The following is a 25,072-nucleotide window of genomic DNA, read 5'->3' on the forward strand; positions in this document are numbered from 1 at the left end:
ATGCTTTTCCCCAAAACCTATTGACTAATTTTCCTTCATTCTCCTTGTTTGTGTTTTGAGTATCAAATTACAGACCTCATGATTTTGAAAATCTTCAGAAGTACTGTGAAAGTGGGCCAATTTCCGCTCTTGGAGTCGCTAAAATTGTGTTTATATATTCCTGCAGGTCATGAGTGGTTGTGGTGGATGAACTGGAAGTTAATTTCTCTTGTCTCTCTTCTGTTTCTCTGCCTCCTCTGCTCTTGTTTTCAGTTGCGGCCCTTCAAATTGAGCAAGCAGAGTTCCCTTCTCGCAATGCAGCCTGCTTTTTAAGGTCTACAGCTTTGAAAGTCCACCGTCGACACATTTCTCCTCAACAAACTTCAGCTCTGTAAAGGTGCGGCACCCGGATCTTTTCCCCTCCCAAACACCAATAATATGTTTTATGATTAGAGTCTGGATGTTGGTGCTATTTTTTTAAATGTACACTGCACTTTTAGTTTTTCATCATCTTTGCAGCTGTTTACAAGCTGCAAGGTGCTGAAAAAATTGATTGCCTTGAACTTGATTGCTAAAAAGGTCATATTTGACTGCTGTTCTTTCCTGTTCCTTTTTTGCAGCTCCAAATGTATCCGTGAGTTCCTCTCATCACTTTAGATTTGGGTCAACATAATGGCCACTGAGTAAGCTCAATAGTGCCCCCATCCTTACCTTTCCCTTCCATCTCCCCTCCCCTCACCCTTTCCCATTTCCATCATGACCAGTCTGAAGCGATCTCAGACAGAGCGCTCCGTCGGGGGCTCGGTGCCGGCTAGCGATGAGTTCTACACCCGACGCCTACGACTGCCCAATGGAGGGGCGCCGCCTCCTCGCAGCGAGAGTGCCCACATCTCCTCTTCAGCAACTACCGGCACCAACCCCGGTGTCCCCAAGATGGGGGTTCGGGCTCGTGTGGCTGACTGGCCTCCGAGGAAAGACGGAGGAGGTGGGGGTGTTTGGCATATCACAGTGGAAACAGACTCACCCAGTTCTACAAACACTACCAGCTCCTCGGGTTCAGGAAGTGGAGATAGAGAACGGCTTGTGGGAGGGGGAGGGGGAGGTGGAGGGGGTGGAGGAGGAGGAGGAATGGGTGGTGGCAGTGGGGGAGGAGGTGGTGGAGGAGGAGGGGGAGGAGGAGGAGGAGGAGGGATGTCTGCTGTTACCGCCCACAGCAATCTTTCAGCCAAGCTCGGACACCTGATAAGCCCGCAAGACTCGTCCATGCTGCGCAACATTCACAACACACTGAAGAACAAGATGCAGAGCAAAGGAAAGGACAATCGCTTCCTCTCGCCAGATGGCTATCTGGGCTCACCTCGCAAAGGTATGAGGCGCATCCGTCAACGCAGTAATAGTGATATTACGATCAGTGAGCTGGACGTGGACGGAAATGAGGGCTGGTCATTCTCCGGGTGGACACCCATGCACCGCGAGTATGGCAGCACTTCTTCTATAGACAAGCATGGTGTGTCAGGGGAGAGCTTCTTTGACATGCTGAAGGGATATCAGTCCTCTGAGGCCCCTGACCAGCGGAGCCCGGCTCCAGAGAGGCTGACAGAACTGCTTACTGTGGCTCCTATTAAGCAAACTGCGCTGGATTTGCCCGATGGGCCTTTTGGCCCGGCCAGAGGAAGCCCTGCGAGTCGACTGAAGGAACGAGAGAAGCAATTAAAAAGAAGGTCAAAGTCAGAAACGGGTGGCGAGTCGATATTCCGAAAGCTGCGCAGTGTGAAGGTGGAGGGCGACACATCAAGGGCTGGTTCGGATGTGGAAGATGGAGGGAAAGGAGATGAAAGTGGTCCACCTCCCAAACCCTGGATGTGCCAAAAAGGCTTTGCCCATTTCGATATACAGTCTCTACTCTTTGACCTCAACGAGGCCGTCCACATCCGGCAGTCCGGGTCCAAACGCAAAAACACTACGACTGGGGCCTCAGCAGCTGCCGCAGCTTCTGCTTCCGCCACGTCGTCCCTCTCCTCCAATCAGAGTGGAGTGTATGGGTCACCGTGTGGCTCACAAGAAGAGCTCAGCAAAGAGGGGTCGCAGCACGGCACCAACCCCGCCTTGGATCCTGGTGACGACAAGAGCAATGACTTAGTTCTGAGCTGTCCTTGTTTTAGGAATGAGACTGGAGGAGAGGGTGAACGACACATCTCTCCCACTAAACAGGTAGGCTATAAGCAAGAAGAGTCTAATTGGTTTTCAGGAATTCCATGTAAAAATTAGAATGCATCTTCATTCTTGAAAATAATATTGACATCTGCAGTTTGAAATCAATATATTAGCCTGTCTGAGTGAAGATGGACTAAAGAGGTAACATCATGATGTGGTTGAGAGCTCAACGACTTGACTTTTGTTTGTTTTTCTACTCCTTCCAGCAGGGGAGTATAGGTAGTGGTGGAAGCTCCAGCAGTTCCTCGGGCAGTACAGAGGAAGGACCTCTGGATGCCACTCTCACTACACATTTTACCAATGCTGGTGTGGCTGTACTGGAAGCTGCCAAGGATGGACCAAGCCAACACGCTGACAGGTCCAAACGATACATCGTGGAACATGTGGATCTTGGCGCTTATTACTACAGAAAATACTTCTATCTCAGAGGTAGAAAAAAACACATTTTTTGACCTTCAAGATTTTTTCTTTGTCTACGGTGTGAGTGTTGTCTGTCTCAACAAATTAAAAGCTATATATTAACACAGTTTGCAGTAGTTATTCAAATGGTTTTTTTTCTGTAATTAATTAAGAATAGAAAAATAAATCTCTGCCTAAAATCATATTCCTTCTCACTTGTAGAACACTGGAACTATCTGGGGGTGGACGAGAACTTGGGCCCAGTGGCAGTGAGTCTGAGGAGGGAGAAGCTGGAAGAACACAAAGAGCACGGCCAGCAGTACAACTACAGAGTCATTTTTAGGACGAGCGAGGTAAATAAGCATTGACGCTACTTTCTTATATATTTCATGTCCATGTACTGTTTAGTTTTAGTCTAACTTGTCATCTGTTTGCTCTGATTTGTTATAAAATGAGTTGTTCTATAACCAACATGCGATGCATTTGTAGCTATTCCCTCCCTGTGAATTTTCACATTCATAAATGTGTCAATATTTTGCACACTCTGTACTGAGTGATCTCACTGTGAAGCTATTATGAGATCAACTTGTGTAGGCGTTAACATATAGGATCTGCGTTGCTCATTGAAGGAGTTGGTTGTGGGGAGGGGGCATTAGAAGGCCTTCGGCTCTAAGTTGTCGAACGTAGCTCAAGATGCTACCGCCTCCATCCATTAATGCCACTGCGAAGCATTACGGTTTTTTTTGTATTGTATTTTAATGCGTTTTTCCAGTTGTCTGTCCACAATGCTCAATATTCAATCTGTGCTTTGCAGTGAGAGGACAGCTTTCGCAAATCTCTTTAGCCTTTGCTGCAGTGTACTCCAATAGACATGCTATTGCCAGAGATCCATGTCCTCATTCCCTGAGCTGCACGCCCACCCACCATCTTTGTCAGCTTTCATCTGAGAAGGACTGAGCTGTGCCATTTTGCAGCTAAACAAGACTAAAATAGCAGCAAAGGTATTTGAGTGAGGAAGGTAGAGCGTTGCACTTGTATTAAAGCACACCGTGAGTAATAGCCCCTCCAATCTCATGGGTGGACGCACGACCCACAGTGCTGTTTTCCTCTATTTTCTTTACCTCTCTTGCCTCCCCGGCTCCCCTCTAATTGCTATTTTCAGACCAGGGAGCTTTGCAGCTATAGATAAACACGAAAGTGGGATGCACAGATATTGTACACAAAAGTCCAGTGTCCACCCTTGGCTGCTGTCCTTTACTATTGTCCTCACTTGAGTTAAAAGTGCCTCCCTTCAGTTTATTTAACACTGAGTGCACTGAAACCAACACGGGGCCTGGAGAAAGCTGTGTGAGGACCCAAACGTAAAACATGGACACTTAAAAGCGCCCTGGGACCACTGCAGACATCCAGCTGTGTTTATTTGTTCTTGATAGATATTCTGGTCCTGGACTTTCTACATTCCTCCTGATTTATTCATGGTTGTCCTCCTCGGGCTTGTTTCACCCAAACGCCCAAGTTTTCACGTTGGGAGCTACGGCAATAGAACCCACACACATGCACATCGTTGTTTCGCTCACTTAGCCATCTGGTTTTCCACACTTTGTGCAGGCAAAAACTGTTTTGCACTATATATTTTGTTTTGAAATAAGTTGAGTTAGATTTTTTTTTTTTGGAGTAAATTTGAGTCCTTGATGTAACCACAGCCATAATTATGTCTTCAGGAAAAAAAATCCTCTTATTGTCCAAATTGAATTCCTTTGGTTTTTACACCTCATCACAGAGCTCTTTACATTTGTTTTCCCACAAAAATAGAATCAACAGTTTTTCACCGCTGTAATTTTTTTATGTTGTCAAATCCTTCAGAGTCACGAGTAGAATTCTGCAAGCAGACTGACTCCGTTTCTGTCATTGAGATCATTGTTTGATAGTTCAACAGTGTAGTATGATGTGTACTAACCCTCATTCACCTGCTGAATCAGCATGTAAGATATTTCTCATGCCATCGTGACCATGAACTAGAAAAGAAGGAATGGACGATAAAATGCGAGTCTATCTGACATCGCAGTTATAGCCACTTGAATCCTTTTTAAAAGTCCATTGGTGGATGCACCTATAATCAACTTGCTTCTGACTTTACTGTTGACATTTGTGTTAGGTTGCAGTTCAAAATAAATATTGGATAGTTTTTCGCCTATTAAAGTAAGGCAATTTGAAGCTGCCTCTTACTGGATTATTTCTGTTTTTGGTGCACTGAGCTTGTATTGTTTAACAATCTGAGCCAAAGTGCCACACGCCTGTAATTTGAGCTTATTCAAGTGCTTTGATATTTTTGTATAGTGATGAATGTTGCTATTACTGCTCAATTGCTGTTTTTATTCCTTTGTATTTCATGTACTCTATTGTCTTACCGATCAAACAAGAATGGATAGTTAAAATAAATTGGTATTACACTCATAAAAACCCATCCATCAATTTCCTTTACCCGCTCGATCCAGCCTGGGGTTGTATTAGGCATGGTTTTAGATTTGGTTGAACAGTATGATGTCAGGGTTGGATTACAATCTTAACAGCGAGATAGTTTTAGTTGTTAAAGTGAAGTTTTATTTAAATTTCAAACTTGCTGTGTTTTTTTGTGTGTCTCTTCTATAGCTGAATACTCTAAGAGGTTCTATCCTGGAAGATGCAGTACCGTCCACTTCTAAGCACGGTCTGGGTCGAGGACTGCCCCTCAAAGAAGTACTGGAGTACCTGGTGCCAGAGCTCAATGTCCACTGCTTGCGCCTGGCACTAAACACACCCAAAGTCACGGACCAGCTGATGAAGCTCGACGAGCAGGGGGTGAGGGGATGTGCATATATTCTGGTGATTGAAGTGAGGAAATTAATGGGATGAATTTGCCTTTTTTTATGACATGATTTGTGCTTCATTATTGCTTTTGTATTGAGTGTATTGGAAAATTCCTCTTACTGCTTTGCATTTCATAAGACTTGATTTATTCCTACTGAATCTCTTCACTGTAATTCCTCAAATAATGATCCATTCAACTTCTATTTGATCATCACTGAGGCAGACACACGAGTTGCACAACTATTAACCTGTACTATGGACTAGGGAGTACAAACAATTAACATTTAGTGTTTCATGAATCATTGTATGTGTGGGTGTTTTTCCCATAAAACGATGGTTCATTGTGGACTGCTAAAGCGTTGCTTTTTCTGTTCACTCCCACATACTTTTATGTGGATATTTTAAAGGAAATTTGTGTAAATACATGATGTGTCAAAAACAAGCACACATAACTTGACCTGAAAAGAAAAATCCTCATTGTAACCTATGATTCCTGACGGAGTCCTTAACGTCTGAAAATGTCAATATGCTTTCTTAACAAAAGTCACTATAACAGTTCAAGGTTATTATGAAAATAACAATATAGTTTAGCGAACATGCCAATATGACATGGCTTCAACGAGGTGAGACGTTCATGTTTCCACGTTTTGCACTGGTGCAACTGCTGTTCTCTCGCTGCAGCTGAGCTTCCAGCGGAAGGTGGGAGTGATGTACTGCATGGCGGGCCAGAGCGGCGAGGAGGAGATGTACAATAACGAGGCAGCCGGTCCCGCACTGGAGGAGTTCCTCCATCTGCTGGGAGAGAGGGTTCGACTCAAAGGCTTCACCAAGTATCGAGCTCAGCTGGACACCAAGAGTGCGTACATGTGCAGGATTTCCAATATGGCAGCGCACTAAAGGGAACATACAATCCAGCACAGCAGGGATCATGCGGTTTGACACACATGGCAGTACTTCACATTGATTAGTGGAGTCTTGAATTCAGTCTGAGTTGAGTTCTTAACGGAGCGGACTCCATGTTCAATATCGGAACATGTAATGAGAAATGTATATCAGTCATTGCTGTGAATCGATATCAGATATATACTCATTCCATCCAAATACAACGTCTAGGCATAAAAATACACGAGTAGCGATTTTGTTAAACCAAAATAAGTTACCAGACTACTTCTTTCCTATATTGAGGACTGGTAATACATGCAACTACATATGCAAAACAAGTCTCCACATCTTAGAATTTTGTCCTTGGGTTTCTCATTAAAAACAGTTACACCACAGTTCTTTCATGTAAGGAAGCATCCCTCCCTTACAAATTAAGATCCCTGTTGACACAGGTTTTTCAAACTGATGAATCTCCTTTGTTTCATCACATTGTACTTGGCACTGGCAGGCCTACAATCTTTAAAGATTGGGAGGATATAGTCTGATTTATGGAGCCAGATTGCATGATAATAGCTCCACCAATAAACTGGTGCTTTATTCTGCCCCTCCATTAACCTCACATTTTGTCCACATGCATGTCTCTGGGGTATGTTCTAAATTGTATTTGTATGATTCTGTCAAGGACTCTGTTATTGTTTGTCTCTCCATGCTTTTCCTTGTCAGACCACCCCCATCTTTTCTTGAAATAAGCCGTTTTTTAATATTCTGCTGCACATATTATTCAAGTGTCATTATTGCACAATGACTTATGAGACAAAACCTGTCTCTTTCACTTTTTGCTTGACAAGCAACCTCATTAAAAACGAGCACACTCTGTCAAAAGACATAATTAATTGAACTAATCTTGCATGGTCAAGTATGGCCTTTTAAACAACTTCTGACTGCTTTATTGCCCGACTAGAACATCTACACAGTGTAGCGTTTTTTGTTTTTTTTTCTGTCTTCAGAGCCTGTCAAAGGTTCAGGAAGCACTCGACCATCTGACCAAGCATCGCAGCACAGGTTGCTTTTAAGATATTTAGTAAGGTTTTTTCATAGGCAATTCAATCAGGTCAGCTGGACCCAGTTTGCATGTCTCAATTGCTCTGAGGCACCTCCAAGGTGGACAGTTGACAATGTGCAAAAACTTAATCGGATGCGAGTGTTTGGAAGCAAAATGACTGTACTCTGTTTGGTCTTACCCCAGCTTTTAAGTTATTTGTCATGCCGAAGCACATTTGCATTGGACCAGAGCCATGAAATCAAGTCTACAGATTTAAATGGGATCTTTCCCCGATTAAATTCATATGTAATTTTGTCGTCTTCAGCTGATTCGACGGGTACCCACTCCTTGTACACCACTCACAAGGACTATGAGATCATGTTCCACGTGTCCACCATGTTGCCGTACACACCCAACAATAAACAGCAGGTACGATGCACCTTTTCACACATTTCGTTGCACGTCGATTCCATCACAACTGATGCAGCACTGTCTGCTCACTGTTTCCTTTCCTCTGTCGTTGCAGTTGCTGCGCAAGCGTCACATTGGGAACGATATTGTCACCATTGTGTTCCAGGAGCCCGGAGCGCTCCCCTTCACCCCTAAAAACATCCGCTCTCACTTCCAGCACGTCTTCGTGGTTGTGCAAGCACACAATCCTTGTTCCGAGAACAGCTCCTATAGGTGAGAATCAGGATCAAGTTATATGAAGCCAATAGTCTGGAGATGGAAGGTTTATTACTACTCGGCTATGTTTCCAAAGTTGGGGAGCTCAAATGGAGTATATTCTTCCCAGAAGTGAGAAAAGTAATCTTGGTCTGGGATCCTGCAGTAAATTCAGAAACTGCTTATCGATGTCTTAAATCGTGTTTGTGTTTCTGGTGACGAATCCTTAATGTAAAGGGAATGTGGTCAACATTTAGTTGATCTTTTCAGGACCCAAGCACTATGTGGATTAAACAACCCGGCCCTTCTCACCAGCTCAATAGGGTCTACAGTTTTCCTCATGTACTTCTGACATAGCTTGGACTCATGTTTTGGGTCATTATCTTGCTGTGCAATGAACCCCTAACCAACAAGGCCCATACACTGTGGGGCCATACTTTCACCTACTTGACAGTGTGCAAAGATTTCAAATTTTGATTCCTCACCATAATACCTGCTTCCAGTCTTCAGTAGTCCAGTGGTGCTGTTTTATGGCCAAAAAAAAAAAGCCTGTTAGTCGTATTCTGACGTCTTCGCGTTCGCTAAGGGGAATTAGTGACCACTATTTCGCTGTGCCGTGAAGCTTTTGTCTGGTGAGAAGCCCATCATTCAAGCTGTTAATGGTCAGAAAGTCATCCTCTTATGGTGGTGTGGGTTTAGATCTACCAAACCTCTGTCAGACCCAGCTTGTGAGTGCATTTTAATTCACTGACATCTCCACTTTCTTTACAATTTCTCTGGCGGAAAGGCCTCCATTTTTAAGTGTGATGATGGGTCTGTCTCTCTTCCATTGGTAATTGCCTTTTTCCCACCATTTTTATAGCAGCACACCACTTTCTGCAGAACAATATGGTTCAACTGTTGCTCATGAGGGCTTCATACCATAATGTGTTCCACGACTGCTTTGACGCCATTGCTGCAGAACAGCTTGAAGTTAACCTTTTAAAAGGTCTGCCTTGAAGTAATCAGCAAATATTTGGCACGTGTCGAGATAAAATAAAGATTATCCAATAGACCCATAGATGAAATTTTTACAGAGAGTTTTTGAATACACCAAAGTTCATCAGCCTCTGGCAGCACACAGCTGGTTCCTAGGTCGTCCCAGCTCCAGTCACTCGTAGTCTACAAAGGTCTTCACAGTGTTATAAATATAACTTGGCCAGAAATATGTTTTGGATGTTTATGCTTCAGGGTAGTACATTTAAGAGGTGACCTTTTTTATTTTGTGTTTGCTTTTCATAAACAACTCGAGGCCATCTTTACACCATGGTAACCAAGAAAATTTGTTGCATGTATTTTGCAAATGTCCAGAAAGATTTTCTTTTAAGGACGGTTGTCCAGTGGTATGGAGATGAATCGCTTAAAAAAAAAAAAAAAAAAAAAAATCAGTGTTCTTATCTGCTGCACAGTTCACTATTAGCGACCAGTTTTGCAGCGGTGTGTAATTTAAAATACAGTATGCAAGCCTCAGGTGACATTCTACTTGTTTGATGTCCTCAGTGAAAACTGCTTGACTATGAAGGACGTTTTCTTCACTTTATTCCCGCTTCTCACTTGTTATCTAGTTTGCTGTCGTTCTCTCTTATCTTGCTCTCGACGACGCTTCCTTCTTCTCCCGCTAATAGCTGTTTTAATTGCTGTCTGAGCACATTGTGTGAGGTCTTAATTGTCCCCCATGGGGCCACTGAACAACAACCCCCCACTCCTCTGACTCACACACCTCACGTGAACGAAAGCCCCGTGTTATATAACAAATACTATTCACATGTGCCATCTCCGATTCACAAATGTGAGTGAAGGCTTCTGAAGTGAAAATGACTTTTACACACACTATAGGGGCAAAATATCAGGCTTTGGAAGTGAATTATGATTAATACTCGCCACAGGAAATTTGACTGAGTCATGATGTTATTAAGTAAAGATGACCCAAATGCTTTGAAGCCGAGTTTGATGGGACGTGCACCTACCCACATGGCTGGGGATGAAAAAAAACACACACACACACTTCATTGTTCTTTGGAGGGCGGCTCTGTTTCACTGCACAGCTGTGGGGTTTTGATCGTAAGATGTGCCTGTCATTTCAAAGGTGGGTACAGTCAGTCTCCAAGAGTCACTTGGGTTTTTACTTTCTTTGAAGCATCAGTAGATCAGAAGGTAGACTGTACTGCTCACTGACTGGTTGTTACAGGTGCCTCTTCTGATTGGAAATTGATTGTGTGTGTGTGTGTGTGTGTGTGTGTGTGTGTGTGTGTGTGTGTGTGTGTGTGTGTGTGTGTGTGTGTGTGTGTGTGTGTGTGTGTGTGTGTGTGTGTGTGTGTGTGTGTGTGTGTGTGTGTGTGTGTGTGTGTGTGTGTGTGTGTGTTCAACAAATGACTGCACACATTGTAGATTCAGATAATTATGTATTTTCTTTCAATAGTTTATATTCAACCAAGCAAATTGTTGTGAAAACGTGTCTTTCCCAATGAGTCCACATGAATTCATGGTAGCAATGTGGAGAGCAAAGATGGCCGGACCACATGCATGAACCCTCTGTAATGAAGAGTGAGTCAAGCCACCCTACGGACAATCCTCAGCTGTTTGCATCTGTGATCTCATTCTTTCTGTCATTACCAAACATCCATGGCCTTTAGCGTTGGATAGAAACAGAGATATTAGCATCATGACTCCACTGACACTCCATTTCTGCAGCCATCATCAAAACTCTTCTCCTCACCTGAGATACTTGAAAATCATCCACCTGGATTTATTTTTGCATTTTTCAAAATAGCTGTAAGGGGTGCATTTTTTCCCCTTTAATATTGTTTCTTTGTATAAACATAGGATTTTATAGTTTTCAAAAAATTGCAAAAATGCTGAGTGATCATTATACTTCTTCAACTAGAAGTCGCTCCAAAGAAAACATGTAAGCTATGTTTCTGTGTGAATCCAAATCTATAAGGCTTCGGTTATTATTAGTTGTTGCATTTGAAATTAAACCTATTTCTCATGTTTTAAGGTGCAAATGTGCCTTTTCATAAGGGAACTTTTAGTTTCCCTCAAAGTTACTTGAAATGTTAGTTAGTTTTAGCTGACGGTATTTTTCGCCCTCTGCAATACTATCACACAAAAAACGAGCTGCATGTGGAAAAGCATTCTGGCAATTGATTTATCAAAGCCTTTTTTGATATTTTGAAAAGTTGAAAGCTCCTGAAACATTGACAACTTTTATAAATGTGCTTTGATATTTAATTTTTCTGTTCAGACTCTCCCCTCAGTGCCTTGTTTTGGTAAAAGCAATTGTTTATCAATTTTACCATATACTCACTTATGCCATTAATGGAAGTGCCCCTCTGTCCACTAAAACTATGGAGGTTTTCCCAGAACAACAGCATTAACATTGTTGCCTTCCTCCGTAAACCTAAATAATGAACAGTGATATTCCGGAAAGTGACTATTGCACATCTTTAAGGCTCATGAATATGTCGACACTGTTTGGAATACTTTAGAATAAGGATTTTCTTTTCCTTCTTCACAAGATGTTTCCAGTCTGATTATTCATTTTAAAATATGACAATTTTATAACATGTCTTTGGGGTACGCATCAGTCTTCTCTGTGCTGTCTGCCTTGAGTTATTATGATGATAAAAGGGCACCATTACAGAGATGAAGTCATTTCTGGCTTCCGTTGAGAATAACTTCACTGCTTTTTTTTTTTTTAACCCTTTTTTTACCCTCAAAACTCAAAATATTCATCCTGGACCTGAAGGGATGTAATGGAATAATGGAATCGAGGATGTTCCTGGTGACTCATTTCCCTGTCGGCTGAACAAAGATTTTGATTACGACTTGATGACTAATCTGAAAAAAATAAAACAGTCAATCAAGATTCAGTTCATTTTGTTGCCAAATATCAAAATCATTCTCCTCAAAAGTATTGGGCGTTTGAAGTCTTCATTCATAATCTTCAACAACGATAACAAACAAAAACCTCAAAATGCCAATAAAATACAAAACCTCTTACGCAGTGCAGCACTCGGGAGGTTATCAATTTGCATGCTGATTAACTTCCTGATGTTACCCTCAGCAAAGCTTTGTGAAAGAAGATCTTTTAAAGCAGATTTCATGAGGAGTTATCTTCTCACACAAGTGTTATCTTTATCTTTTCACTGCAGCGCTTAAAAGCACTTTAAATACTGGTTACTTAAACGAGGAATCGGAAGGCTGGATTGATTATATGACTTGTATGCAGGCTGAACTGTTTGTTCACAGTTTATCACACCGTCAAATGCACGTCATAATGTTTACGTTTATTTCAGTGCCAATGTCTTAATTTCTTGTGTTCAGAGTGTATTCGAAATATCGAAATGGCACACGGTTTGAGTTCCTTTTCACACACACACACACACACACACACACACACACACACACACACACACACACACACACACACACACACACACACACACACACACACACACACACACACACACACACACACACACACACACACACACACACACACACACACACACACACACACACACACACACACACACCTCTGAGCCTCCCACTCCACCAGGTATTGACATGTTCTTTTTCTTGGCCTGGCTCAGTGGGCAGCAGGTCGTGGATCCTGGAAGAGCAGAACTGCCCACACGTTGGATATTTATAAGCCCACAAATCACTGAAACCGCAGGAATGCACTCTTTCATTTCTGCTGCCAAACCTCCTGCCTCAAGGATCACACAGCAGCCACACAGCCCATCACCCCCCCCTTCCTCTCTTTGCCCATCTCTCACAACTCCCTCCTTCGTTTTCCCCTTTTTTTTTTTTTTTTACCATTCACTTTTTTCAGCACTCTGTCCATCTTGTTCTCGTGCTTCCATCACTCAATCTCTTCATCGCTTTTCTCTGTCCTGCATGAGTCACAGGTCTTTTGTTGACTGACTCACAGGTATTTCAGATCAGAACAAGTGCTTTTAGAGCGCCCATGTAAAGCACTGAGTGATGTTTGTAGTGATGGAAGAGAATAAGACTAAAAGGTCACATTTTATTAAAATCATTTGTTCTGCGTACCTGTGCGCACTTTAGCCGCTCCTCTCTGAAATACCCCGCATGATTCATTTGTCTTTTACAGAAATACTCACAAATATATCCAGGCTCTTGTGTCCTCCGCTTGTGTTTGAGCTGTCAGTCAAGATGGAGATTCTCTGAGGCCATTGACGATATGCTAGAACAGTAAAAATAATCGTGCTACAAGGTGAACCACATTATTTTTTAGTATTTCAAGAAGCACTATTTTTAGGAAACGCTGTTATAGAGGAGAACTACAACTCTGCAGTACTCTTACTTGCATTTGTAAAGGCTGACAGTCAAGCAACCTTCATGTCTAATCACAAAAGACGCATGCCAGTTACTATTCAATGTGGATGCACGCTTTGTTTATTTGGTTTAATTTAGATTAAGTTGGATGCAATCGCTCCTGTCCCTGTATTGGGCAAGTGCCAATATTTGATATCAACTACTTTTCCTTCCTTTTTCCTATTTGATTGACATACAATACATGAAAAAAAATATGATGCTTTACATTGAAAGCTTGCTTGTATGTTTATCTGCTGCTGCAGTATTTTTTTCCTTCCACTGTTCACCTTGTGGTCATACCGCCTCGTGAATGCCCAATCCCGTCCAGGAAGCCTGGGCGAATGCAGTGTGAGAGTGAGTGGTTGGTGGTAGTCGGAGGGGCTGATGGGAAACCTCGCTCTCCGTCAGTCTACCCCAGGGCAGCCTTGGCTAAATGCGTAGTTTACCACCATCGAGTGTGGAGTGAATAAGTAATGCAATGTAAAGCACTTTGAGTCTCCTAGAAAACAACGCTATATAAAACCCATGTATTATTATTATTACAACCTGATTAAAACTTTATAAAAGGAAAAAAGAAAAGGAAAAAACATGCATCAGAAAGACACTGCACATAAAACTGCTGCACGTTTAAAAAAATACTGCATGCCAATGCTGTTGGTACATCACATTTAGGGTACTTTTCCTTTAACACAGGTTTTATGTAAATGGGACATGGTTTTAATTCTGAAGTGGTTTTAATTCTTTAGATAATATTCTGTATTTCAGTATTTTTAAAGGATTATAGTTGAACTGTTAGTGGATCTGTTGATGCTAAAGTTTATATCCTGAGGTGCACAAAGTCCTCTTAAGTGTCTTCATCTATCCAATTGCTGAGACCTTCAGTTGTGATTTAAAGTATAAATACTGTGTGGTCCAAACAACGTAAACTCAGGGTAGAACAAATATCGTATTGCACCATATCTTTGTTTTAGGGGGATTCCTGGTTTTTGTTTTTGTTGTTGACTCCTTATCACTGCTTATATTTTGAGTGATTATTCTCACGGGTTTAAAAAGAAAAAAAACAATCGCTCCATTACTCCCATTAGAGCTTTCAGCCGAACACAGTATTGTTGTGCTTTTAAAAATGGGGTTGCTTAATGATAAAACATAATGTATCATTAAATCATCTATTATGCATCTTTTGGTGGGTTGTTAAAATGCAAATTCCATTGTTTTTAAATGCTTTTTTTCTTTTGGTGGGGGGTGGGGGGGGGGGTTGCTTTCTATTGAGACCTTGTGTTAGACTTTTATTACTGTGTGCAGCACCTGGTGCACTGAACTTTTGATGTGGAAATGTCACAGAGGACAGCGAACCATGTCACATTGTACAAAGAAAACCTATGCATCAATAATTTTCACCATACACATATATCAAATGTGCTCCAAACATATTTGCAGAATTCTAGCCTGGATTGTATATAACACAAATAAATTTTTTTTTATCCCAAACTCTTATTTTACTCGATATATCACAGTCAGCATTAAATATGAAAGTAACAAAAACATATCACTTTCAAAAGATGACACTTGGATATTGTTCACACTTTGTAGCATCTCCTCTTTGTTTGTAAAATTGAAAGAAATGTAGCATTTTTTCCCCCTGCATTGTTCCAGTTTTCACACTTTCATGAACCTGGTTTCTTTTAAGCCATTTTAATTGGTACTGATTGCTTTTTTTCTAGTTGGTAGGTGTAGTGTTTTTTTGTATGTTCTGTAAAAATTGGATTTCATGAGACTTGCAAAGGATTACATTCTGTTGATGTTTGTTTTGCTCATCATTCTAACCTATTTCAGAAGTGTATCACCACAGCTGCAGTGACGTCCATGACACAAACCGCTTTGTGTTTCGGCTGTTTCTGTCTGTGAGAGTTTCACACGAAAATCACAAGGATATTATCAGCAGTAATTTTACATACTTAGACTTCCGCTGATATTTCCAGCCTACGTTTGTCACTACTCGCAGGCTATTTAAACCAGGAGAAAAAAACAAACATATTTCTTTTCTTACCTCAGTCTTGTTTGGAACAAGAGAAGGCGGGAATTGAGGTGTCAACAATTTGACAGTTGGTGTAACTGTGCTCTACATGCTTTCCGGCGAGGACAGGGTGTCACCGGGGTATGTTTAGAAATATGTGGGTGATATAGGTATTGCTTTTTAGACAAAGTGATTAATCCTAGTGTCAACATGCATGTTGACGCATGTCAGCAGGGGAGTGTGTGGGATGATGGCTCAGACTTCCTGTGCTACTCTTGTCACCTGGCAATTACCACCTGTGAGAAGATTCGTGATTTAATTCATGACGCCATTGAGGAGAGGATGGACAACCAGAGTTCAGAATTGGATCTCTTCACACCGTATATAGTAATAGTTTGTTTTTCTCTCACTCTGGGCTTTCTGCGGCCTTTTATTTGGGAGGTTTGCGAATAGCTGTCTCTACTTATCCTCCCCGTCTCGTGTTGCTCTCCACGGCTGCTCAACTGAGTTCCTGACATACCAGACGGGGCAAGCAGTTTCAGATGGCCATTCCAGGGCCTTAATAAAAGGAAGAATGGATAAAGATAGTGGAGGAGTGGAAGAGACAAAAGGCAGCAGAAGCGCATAGCTGCCATGCTACTCTAAATTCAGTAATATAACTCTTTTTGCCTAATAAAGTCAGCAAGTCGTTAATTTCAAGTAGGTGAAAACCATGCTGCGGCGTATTATGCCTTATAAGTAAACTTTGCCTTTTTCACCACTTGTATCACCTTTAAAAGTTCAACGCAGCCACCACAGATTAGTTTTATGTAGTTTTCTAGCAAAGTTTTACATTAAGCATTTTCTCTACTGCTTTATGAACCAGCACCTCTTTTTATGCCCTTTTTGATTTGTGATGCTGTTGGTAATTGTAGGGTTAGTAATTATTGTAATCATAGTAGTAATTATATTAGTACCAACATAAGTAAAAGTCGTGCAACATTTCTTGGAAGACTTTGCATTATGTACCAATAACCGCACACCTGAACCAATTTATTGAACAATAAAAAACGAGCTAAAAACAAAAACAACTGCCCTGCACAGGATAAATTATTAGTCTGATATGTAATCCCCTACCTTCCTCCTTTAATTTCCATTTCTTCTCTCTTCTTCTGTAGTGTGGCAGTCACTCGCTCCAAAGACATGCCCTCGTTCGGCCCCCCTATCCCTGAGGGTGTGACCTTCCCCAAGTCCTCCGTCTTCCGGGAGTTCCTGCTGGCCAAGGTCATCAATGCGGAAAACGCCGCCCACAAATCACACAAGTTCCAGGCGATGGCAACCCGGACACGCCAGGAGTACCTGCGCGATCTGGCCGAGCGCCACACCACCAGCACGCCTATTGATCCCTCCGGGAAGTTCCCCTTTATCTCGCTGGCCCACAAGAAGAAAGAGAAGACTCGGCCGTATGGCGGAGCGGAGCTGCGCAGCCTGGGGGCGATAACCTGGCCGGTCTACGCTGAGGATCATGGCACGGGAGGTGAACTGGAGGCCCTTCTGGCCGTTTCCAATGACTTTCTCATACTGTTGGACCAGGAGGCCAAGGCTGTGGTGTTTAACTGTGCCACCAAGGATGTGATTGGCTGGACACTGAGCAGCCCGGCATCTTTGAGGATTTTCTATGAGCGAGGGGAGAGCGTGTCTCTGAGGAGTATCAGTAATAATACGGAGGATTTCAAAGAGGTGGTCAAACGACTGGAGGTAAGGAAGCGTGCACACACTTGATGTTTTCTTTTGGTGACTTCACATCAACATGGATTTCCTGCTGGCACACTAAACTATAAGCGCTACATGCTTAAGTCACACCCTATAATATGTAATAACCTAAAAATAATTTATAGTTGTCTTTATGGGGACCTAAATATTTCTCCCCATGGTCAGTTCAATGTAGAAAGAGGCAAACCCTCACACGTGCAACTATCTTAGGATGCTTAGGATTCATTTCCACCGAGTGCACTCTGAGCACCTTTTTTAGTTGTTCTCAATGGGGAGAGAGTGCATGTCGCCTCCTCAGGATAAAAACTGCACCATCCTGCACCTTTTCTCTGAATGCTCTGTCTGGCTTTCAGGGGTATGCAATTGTCGAAGGCGATTTCTTCGCAGACTCCCAATTATATTTGACAGAATAATACTGTTCACCTGTCTAACTTAGAAAATGGAGGATAAGCTTGTTCTCAGCCATGTCTTTCGATGCAGACTTTTATCATCGATGTTGAAAAGGCAATGATCACAACTAAGACGGAACATCTTCTTTGTGGGTGAATATCTGCTCGACACTGGATGTTGCTATTGTTTAGTATTTTGCTTGTAAGACCCGAGGTTATGTTAGTTTGTCATTAGTTGTGAAGGCAACCCTTTGTTACTTTAACTCTGTGTTTATTATGATTGGGAGTCTGAAAAAAAGCAATCATGATGACAGTTGTGCTTTTCAAAATCAGCCATGCTTGGGCTGACTTTCAGGGCTCTGCTCCTTGCTTGTGATTCCTTGTAATTATTTTTGAATAGGCAGCTTTGTGCAAATTTTCCACAATTACATCACAAGCACGTATTGATCTTCTCCTCTCTGCTGTCTGAGCCCAGGGCAACAGATGTCCACAATCCAAATTAGCGTCCGATGACACCGGGTTAATTCATCACGAGCATACTTTTGTTTGCATTGCCTGCAAAAATATTTTTGGGCTCCAGTTCGAAATTAGATCACCCTGTTTATGCTGCAACACCGATCTCCATTCAGTATGACTTGATGTTCATTCATGTAAATACCACAATCATGTGGCATGATCAATGGAAAACGCTGCCGGCTGCCATTGATCAGTCACCTTGCCCACTCACTGTCTCTCCTACTATTCAGTTCTGGCTGTCAGTCTGCCAGAATGACATTATTTTTGTGTCTGCATGCCAAAGCTGCTGTCTCATTACCGGTCTCATCTTATTGAGGGAGTTTCAGAAACACCTCTGGACAATACTCATAATGGCTCTCACACCTACACATACACTGAAATGATGCTGGTTCGTCTGTTGCTGTTTCCATGGAAACTAGTCGGGAGGGGGAAAAAAGGTGTTTTGTTATGTAATCATCGGTGCTTTAGAACACATTCATTTCCCCAGCCTCTTCTCACCTTTAGACGGTGTATGTGTGTGCATGCATCCACCGTATGTTTATGTAACCTAGATTGAGCATCAGCCTCTGACCTGCACACATGCATGCAAACACACACATACACACTGGTATTTGGCTCAGGATCCGGGACTAACTACATGTTGCCTTCAATGCTTTTGGCAACAGTGTTCAATCATTTGAACACCACTCAGCACAGAGGGAGGAAGAGGCATGGCCTTGGGTCGTCCGTTTTTTTTGGAACTCGCGTCCTTTACGTTCCGTTTTCCATTTCTCTCGTTCTTCAGTCAGTCATTTTTCTCCATTTGTTCACTCTTCATCGTTCCCTTTTTTTTTTCTTGCACTCTCTTATTCACCCACGCACACATTCAGAAACATCAGAGTACAATAACAATCCCTATCAGGTGCCAGTCTCCTGCACGATTTATTCACGCTTTCCTGTAAATGTTCAATTCTAAAGAACTTTCGCGAGCACTGATCAGGCAGAAAGATGCAGACCGTAATGCGATTGTAATACAAAATGTAATTGTGACTACCAGGGGAGCACAGTGTTGCAGGGTACTATCACAACAAGTATATAAGAATTATGGCCACTAATTATATCCACTAAGCCTTATTTCAAAAGCTCTTTTAAAACAACCTCTACTGAAATAAAGTAAAATGGGATACACAATCTTTGATTTCAGACTTTTTGTTTTGAAGGTGTTCTCAAAGGTTTACTACTTTGTTACAAATTCAGCCTACTTGAATGCAAAGAACTACATTCTGCAATAATATAAACAGAAAGGTTTAAAATATTCTGTCTGAAATGTCACAAAAAGAGAAACAAAGTCTGCTTTTATTCCAATCATTTCTGAAACCATACGCATCTATTGAGAAGTACATGACGATGAACTAATGACTCATTTTTATTTATATACTGTACATGCAATCTTTCAAGGATGATCATCCATCTTCTATACCACCATATCCAATCAATCCTATTTGACTGTAGGTGAATGCAGAGTGCAGGCTTGGCAGGTCACCCTTGCAAACGTTCACTCATATGGGAAATCTGAAATCGGCCTCAAATGCATGTTTGTCAAATGCATGTGGAAACTGAGGTACTGAGGGAAAGCCCATACAAGCATATGGACAACATTAGGCTCTCAAGCCTAATTCATTAAACAAAGCATGCGCACATGCTCTGGACATATTTATGCGTGCTCTTTTAGACAATCCAGTAATCATCCCATCCTATTAGATTGAAACTGATTTTTCACTTGTGCTTTATTCTGTGTTGTGCGTCTCTGCTCTGCTTGTGTCCAGCTTCTTACTAAAGGTTGTGAGACATCAGAGATGACCCTTCGTCGAAATGGCTTGGGCCAGCTTGGCTTCCACGTGAACTATGAAGGCATCGTGGCGGAGGTATCTGTCATTACATAAGGTCCTGTAAAAGGCTATATTTCACTGTTCGCTGTTCGCACTGCACATCTGGATGTAATTGGTTCCTATTCTGTAGCTTCCATGTGTTTCCTGACAATCACTGGTGCAACAATTTGCCTCATAATATGGCGTCATGCTGCTGCCGTGTCACAGGCATTCTTACATGTTTTCTCATGTTGAACAACCAAAGTAATCACTACAGCTGTTTTGTGAGAACAAAAATAACTCAAACAAAATGATTACAACAATAGTTTAACTTACAGTGACATAACTCTACTTCAATATAACAACTTATGTGGTGCATAATCCAAGAGATTTATAGATTATAGATAGATGGTTAGTTTTATTTAGATTGCATTCATATAAAGCAGCAAATGAGCATTGAAAAAAAATTAACCGTCGAGCAACCAAAAACATTTAATGAAAGTACAACATAATGCAAGTAGCATAAATAAGCCCGAGTAGTTAGTTTATTTTACTACGTTCAATCGTTGGATCATACCTTGGTAATCTGTTGTTCGCAGGTGGAGCCGTACGGCTATGCCTGGCAGGCTGGATTACGACAAGGAAGCCGTCTGGTAGAAATCTGCAAAGTTGCCGTCGCAACACTGACCCACGAGCAGATGATAGACCTCCTTCGGACTTCAGTGACGGTGCGCGTTGTTATCATCCCACCACACGACGATGCCACCCCACGCAGGTCAGTTTGGAATGTCTAAACGCACGCTTTGGTCTATTTTTTTTACCTTTATTCTGCAAAAAGCCAAAAATCGAACTCTGCATGTAACAGATCTTTTCTTTTACAAACATACTTCGTAACCTCTCTTACGACACAGACGCATTTCACTCGAGCTTCTTCAAACTCGCGTATTTGTACGTGCAGGGGCTGTTCGGAGCTCTATAGAATGCCTGTCTCGGAATACAAGGGCGGCAGCAGTGATAGCGGTTCCTTCGAGTACAAGTTCCCCTTCCGCAGCAACAACAACAAGTGGCAGAGGACATCGAGCAGCCCTCAGCAGTCGCTGACCGCCTCGCCGCAGCCACACACACCCAACCGAGCCATCAGCCTGGGCAGCTCTGTGGGAAAGACCCTGTCAGCCGAGAGGCTGGAGCGGGGTGCTGTCATACCGCGCAGCGTGAGCAGTGATGGCCGACCTCTAGACACCAAGAGGTTAGAGCCTGCTGGCTTGTTGAATCTGAATACTGCATATATTTTCAGGGTGGAGGTTGGGAAAGTGCAAACTTGATCCATAAAGTATCTGTTGAATTATTTTTATGTGCAGTTTTTGTCTTTAGCATACTGATGAAATAAAAACCATTGCAAGTCATCTGAACACAATAGTTTTTTTAAATATGAGCTTGGAAGCAGACAAACAATTGAATTCACAAGAAATTCAATTCAACAATATTAACCTCACACTAAAAAAAAGACCATCTGTGTTTGGATTAATTCTTTGTTGTAATAATGGCCAAGAAATTACATTCATTTACATTTATTTAAATGGTGCCATGTATCTAGAAAATATGCATTTGTTTGATCAGCAGCAGAGCAGAGTATGTTAATCGCTCTACCAGTCCCAAATAAAAAAACTTTTTCATCTCACAACACTATAGATGCAAACAAGATGCAGAAGAATTGAACAATTCTACATGAGCAGCAGTTGTATTGTGTGGAGAGGAAAAAAAGCTCTTCACAAACTTCCCAGTTCAGCATGTTTGATTGTTTGCTCATGTCTTCTTTAGTGGCTCCCTTTTGTTTCTCACTATGTCTCGTTTGTTTACCAGGATGTCTCCAGGCAGTGAGAGCTACAGCCTGGCTTCTTCCTTGGCATTGGGTCGATCCCCTCACAACCGCAGCTCTCCAAGCAACTTGTCATGTTCCAGCGAAGCTTCTGGAAGCTCGGCTCATTGGAGACAGAAATCCATGCCTGAGCAGTAAGCTAATTGTGCCTTTTGTCTGATTATGTATCACAAGCGACAACCAACGTTATTTTTCTTAGTGAAATGTTAACGACCGCTCACTTTTTTTGTCTCATTTATGTTATCAATGTTAGGATTTTCATTTTGAATGTGTGATGGATGTATCATTTATACAAGTATATTTTTCACTTTCCATCCTAAGAAAGCATTAACAATGTGTGTTAAAGAAGCTCAGTGAGGTGGATTACCCAATTTTATATGTTTCTGGCAATGGAAACAAATGCTGGCTTGAAATGATCCATTTGACAGTTGTAACAGTCTATGGTATTAGTGTAGGAGCGAGAGGTGCTAGCGTTTGTGTCTTTGTCTCTGAAAAATTGCCGTTTAAAAATAAAATAAAAAAATCCACCCACTGGTGCCTGTGGGAAAGAATGTATTATGTTTTAATCTCTTACTCTGTCATCTCTTGCTCTGCATTTTTAATCAGCAATAACCCACATTTAAATGATTTCAAAAGTATCCCCTTGTGTGTCTTTATTCATCAGGTTTGCGAGCAGCCGCCATTCTCCGATGTCAACGGAGAGAAGAGAGATAGTTGGAGAGGGTGGGTCAAGTGGGAAGTCCACTCCCAATTGGTCCAGAATGGAGGAAGGCGGAGGAGGTGACCGAGGGTCGTCAGGTATTTATTGTTCCATGGTTTTTAAAACCCACAGATTTCAAATCGGCTCAAATCTCAGCCTATGTAGAAATTAAGTTAAAACCATAAAAGTATTATATGTGTGATATAGAACACACAATAAACGCAGAAGAGCACGAAATAAAGTTAAACGGTAAGGCAATTTGGTTTCCCAATTGGGGGATATCTGGCAACACAGGTCTGCGCATGTCGGTCCATTTTCAAGTGGTTGTGAAATCCAAGCCGAGGCCTGGGTCTGTTGTGAGAAAAATTGGTATTGGAGCTTTCACATGGCCACAACGGGTCGGATATGGGTCACTTGTGAGCAAAGACATTTGAATTGGGTTGCGTTTCCCTGCAGTGTCGACGTGCTTTTAAACTTTGAAAATGTTAGGAGTTATTAATCCCACTACAGAAGAAAGTCCAATAAAATATTTGCAGGTATTGAGAACCTGGCTGAAAACTTGAAAAATATTGACGTATTCCATATTTAAAGAAAACAAATCTATAAACTAGATGTAGTTAAAGCAGTACACGTCGGAGATTGATTCTAAAGCTTGGAGATGCTTTTGCTCATGCCTGTATCTTCACAAAACTGTATTCAAATGGACGTCATTATGCAAGAGGCCAGTTGACATATAGTAAGGGAGGAGCGAAATGGAGCAGGAATGAAAACATCCATATTTACCACTTTCTAAATCCCTGAAAATGACAGGTATTTGGAGGAGTATGTGAATAGTGTTTAAAGTGCACGCAGCCTCGTCTGCTGGTGACATCCTTTTTCAGCAGCTTTTTTCCTCAGTGCTGAGATACCAACTCTGACAGGAGCTTCAGTGCCTCTAACAGCACTTTCCTTCCACTTCTCTCCCCTCCTCCTCCTCCCCCCCTCTCTGCAAGCTGTGAATTATATTGCCTTCACAGGGAAGGTCTTAATGTCTCTGCAAACAAAATGGTGGCAACCTAATGAGACAGACGGAAAAAGAAAAAAGCAGGCAGAATTATTTATTTTAGGGGGGAAGATCTCGGTAACAGTTACTGGCTTTGCCTGCGCAACTTTCCTCTCTGTTCCACAAAGTTTGATGAAGGTGAAAAAAATTCCTTTATTTCCTGTCAACAAAGTCAGCCAACCTCATTGTGTGACTTCCCTTTCCTCCCACCCTCCAGACTGGCCCTCGATCGCCACTACTGCCTCTATTCGTCTCATTCATATTTTTACTCTCTTACACATTCCCTTTCATTTAGTTGCATTCTTTCATGCAGTATTTTCTTTTCCTCTCTGCAAGCCACATTGGCTGTATTCTCCCCCGCTGCTGCTTGTATTCCCAGCAGGATGTTGCTTTGGTTGATTGTTGACCAACCTAGTTTTGGGCATGTCGTCAACCTGTTTCTGACAGCCACAATCACAGTTAAAGGCCTCAGCCTCTCATTTTGTGGTGGTTTAGGGCACTTCTGTCATTATGGGTCAGAGTGGAACAATGCAAGCCGGGCCAGCTAGTTGAAGTCAGCCAAGTGTCCAGTCCAGGCTGCCGTCCCTGTGGTTTTAGGATTCTGTTCTTTCTTTTCTACCCCCCCCGATTTATTCTTTGACCCATTGGTCTTCACAATGATGGGGCGAGGCTGTGTTTGGAAATAGTACGAGTCACACAGAGGACAAGAAAAATAATAAATCACTTTTTGCCACTTGATCTTTGTCACATACAAAGAGTATTCCATGCAGAAAATGATTGTTTGTTCCTACTTTTATGCACTTGTTTTGTCTTTGCTGCCACAAATTGTACATGTCAAGACATTTGTTTCTTCTTTCACATCTCCCATAGCTCTTAAGACTCTAGAACAATGAACAAATGTGTAGTAACACACTGTGTCCTGCGTGCATATCCACAGAAAGTCAAACAGGCCGGCATGCACACGTGCAACTTTGTCTAATTAGTGCAGAGAGCCCCGTGGGCTGCAGTGCAACTATGGAGAGTAATGAATATTCTAAGTAAGAATCTGGATTTCTAGTTTCTCCCCAGCAGATGCTATGATACCTCCCTTAGCTATCTCTCTCATGGTGTGGTGGTCATTAGCTGCCTACTCTGTATGTCTTGCATAACATCCAGACAATTACACAATAGTCCCATTTATACCCGGAGTTTTGCTTCAGGACACATACGCACACTCTCTCATGCAGCACAGCTTGCCCAGAACAAACAAAGCTGGCAGGGAACTTCTGCGGACAAATTTCTGTTTGATGTGCGCAGCTTTTGATGACAAGTTATCTGGGTTTATGTTCGCGGACATGGCAGATGCAGAATGACAACAACATGAGTGTTGTGAGCCTCGCGGCAGCACGATAGCTGCGCTAACTCTATACACAGAAACGAGCAGAGAATAGATTAATTTCTCCGGTGAACCATCAGCTATTCATCTGTTTGTGCCGCAAGGTCTGCACACGAGTTTCACGCCAGCACCAGCTGTGTGTAATGGACT

The 25,072-nt window shown here is 42.1% G+C and overlaps 1 protein-coding gene and 1 long non-coding RNA gene across 2 annotated transcripts in view; both read left to right on the forward strand.

Annotated features, from left to right (window-relative positions):
* Positions 1-649, forward strand: part of LOC308143383 — a 39,738-nt gene extending 39,089 nt beyond the window's left edge. Inside the window, exons 3-4 of the long non-coding RNA XR_013937019.1 lie at positions 253-376; positions 600-649. This is a non-coding gene — a long non-coding RNA (uncharacterized lncRNA). The remainder of the gene's footprint in view (positions 1-252; positions 377-599) is intronic.
* Positions 650-735: 86 nt separating this feature from the next.
* The window catches only part of sipa1l1 (signal-induced proliferation-associated 1 like 1), a gene marked incomplete at its 5' end in the record, with an annotated part of 34,201 nt that continues 9,864 nt past the window's right edge, over positions 736-25,072 (forward strand). The window contains 13 exons of the mRNA XM_080514163.1: positions 736-2,190; positions 2,400-2,622; positions 2,815-2,945; positions 5,242-5,430; positions 6,121-6,295; positions 7,689-7,792; positions 7,890-8,047; positions 16,583-17,162; positions 19,888-19,986; positions 20,529-20,704; positions 20,888-21,175; positions 21,790-21,939; positions 22,470-22,603. Coding sequence (XP_080370289.1) covers positions 736-2,190; positions 2,400-2,622; positions 2,815-2,945; positions 5,242-5,430; positions 6,121-6,295; positions 7,689-7,792; positions 7,890-8,047; positions 16,583-17,162; positions 19,888-19,986; positions 20,529-20,704; positions 20,888-21,175; positions 21,790-21,939; positions 22,470-22,603 — 3,862 coding nt within the window. The remainder of the gene's footprint in view (positions 2,191-2,399; positions 2,623-2,814; positions 2,946-5,241; positions 5,431-6,120; positions 6,296-7,688; positions 7,793-7,889; positions 8,048-16,582; positions 17,163-19,887; positions 19,987-20,528; positions 20,705-20,887; positions 21,176-21,789; positions 21,940-22,469; positions 22,604-25,072) is intronic.

Source organism: Blennius ocellaris (genome assembly GCF_963422515.1).
Source record: "Blennius ocellaris genome assembly, chromosome: 18".
Lineage (NCBI taxonomy): Eukaryota > Metazoa > Chordata > Actinopteri > Blenniiformes > Blenniidae > Blennius > Blennius ocellaris.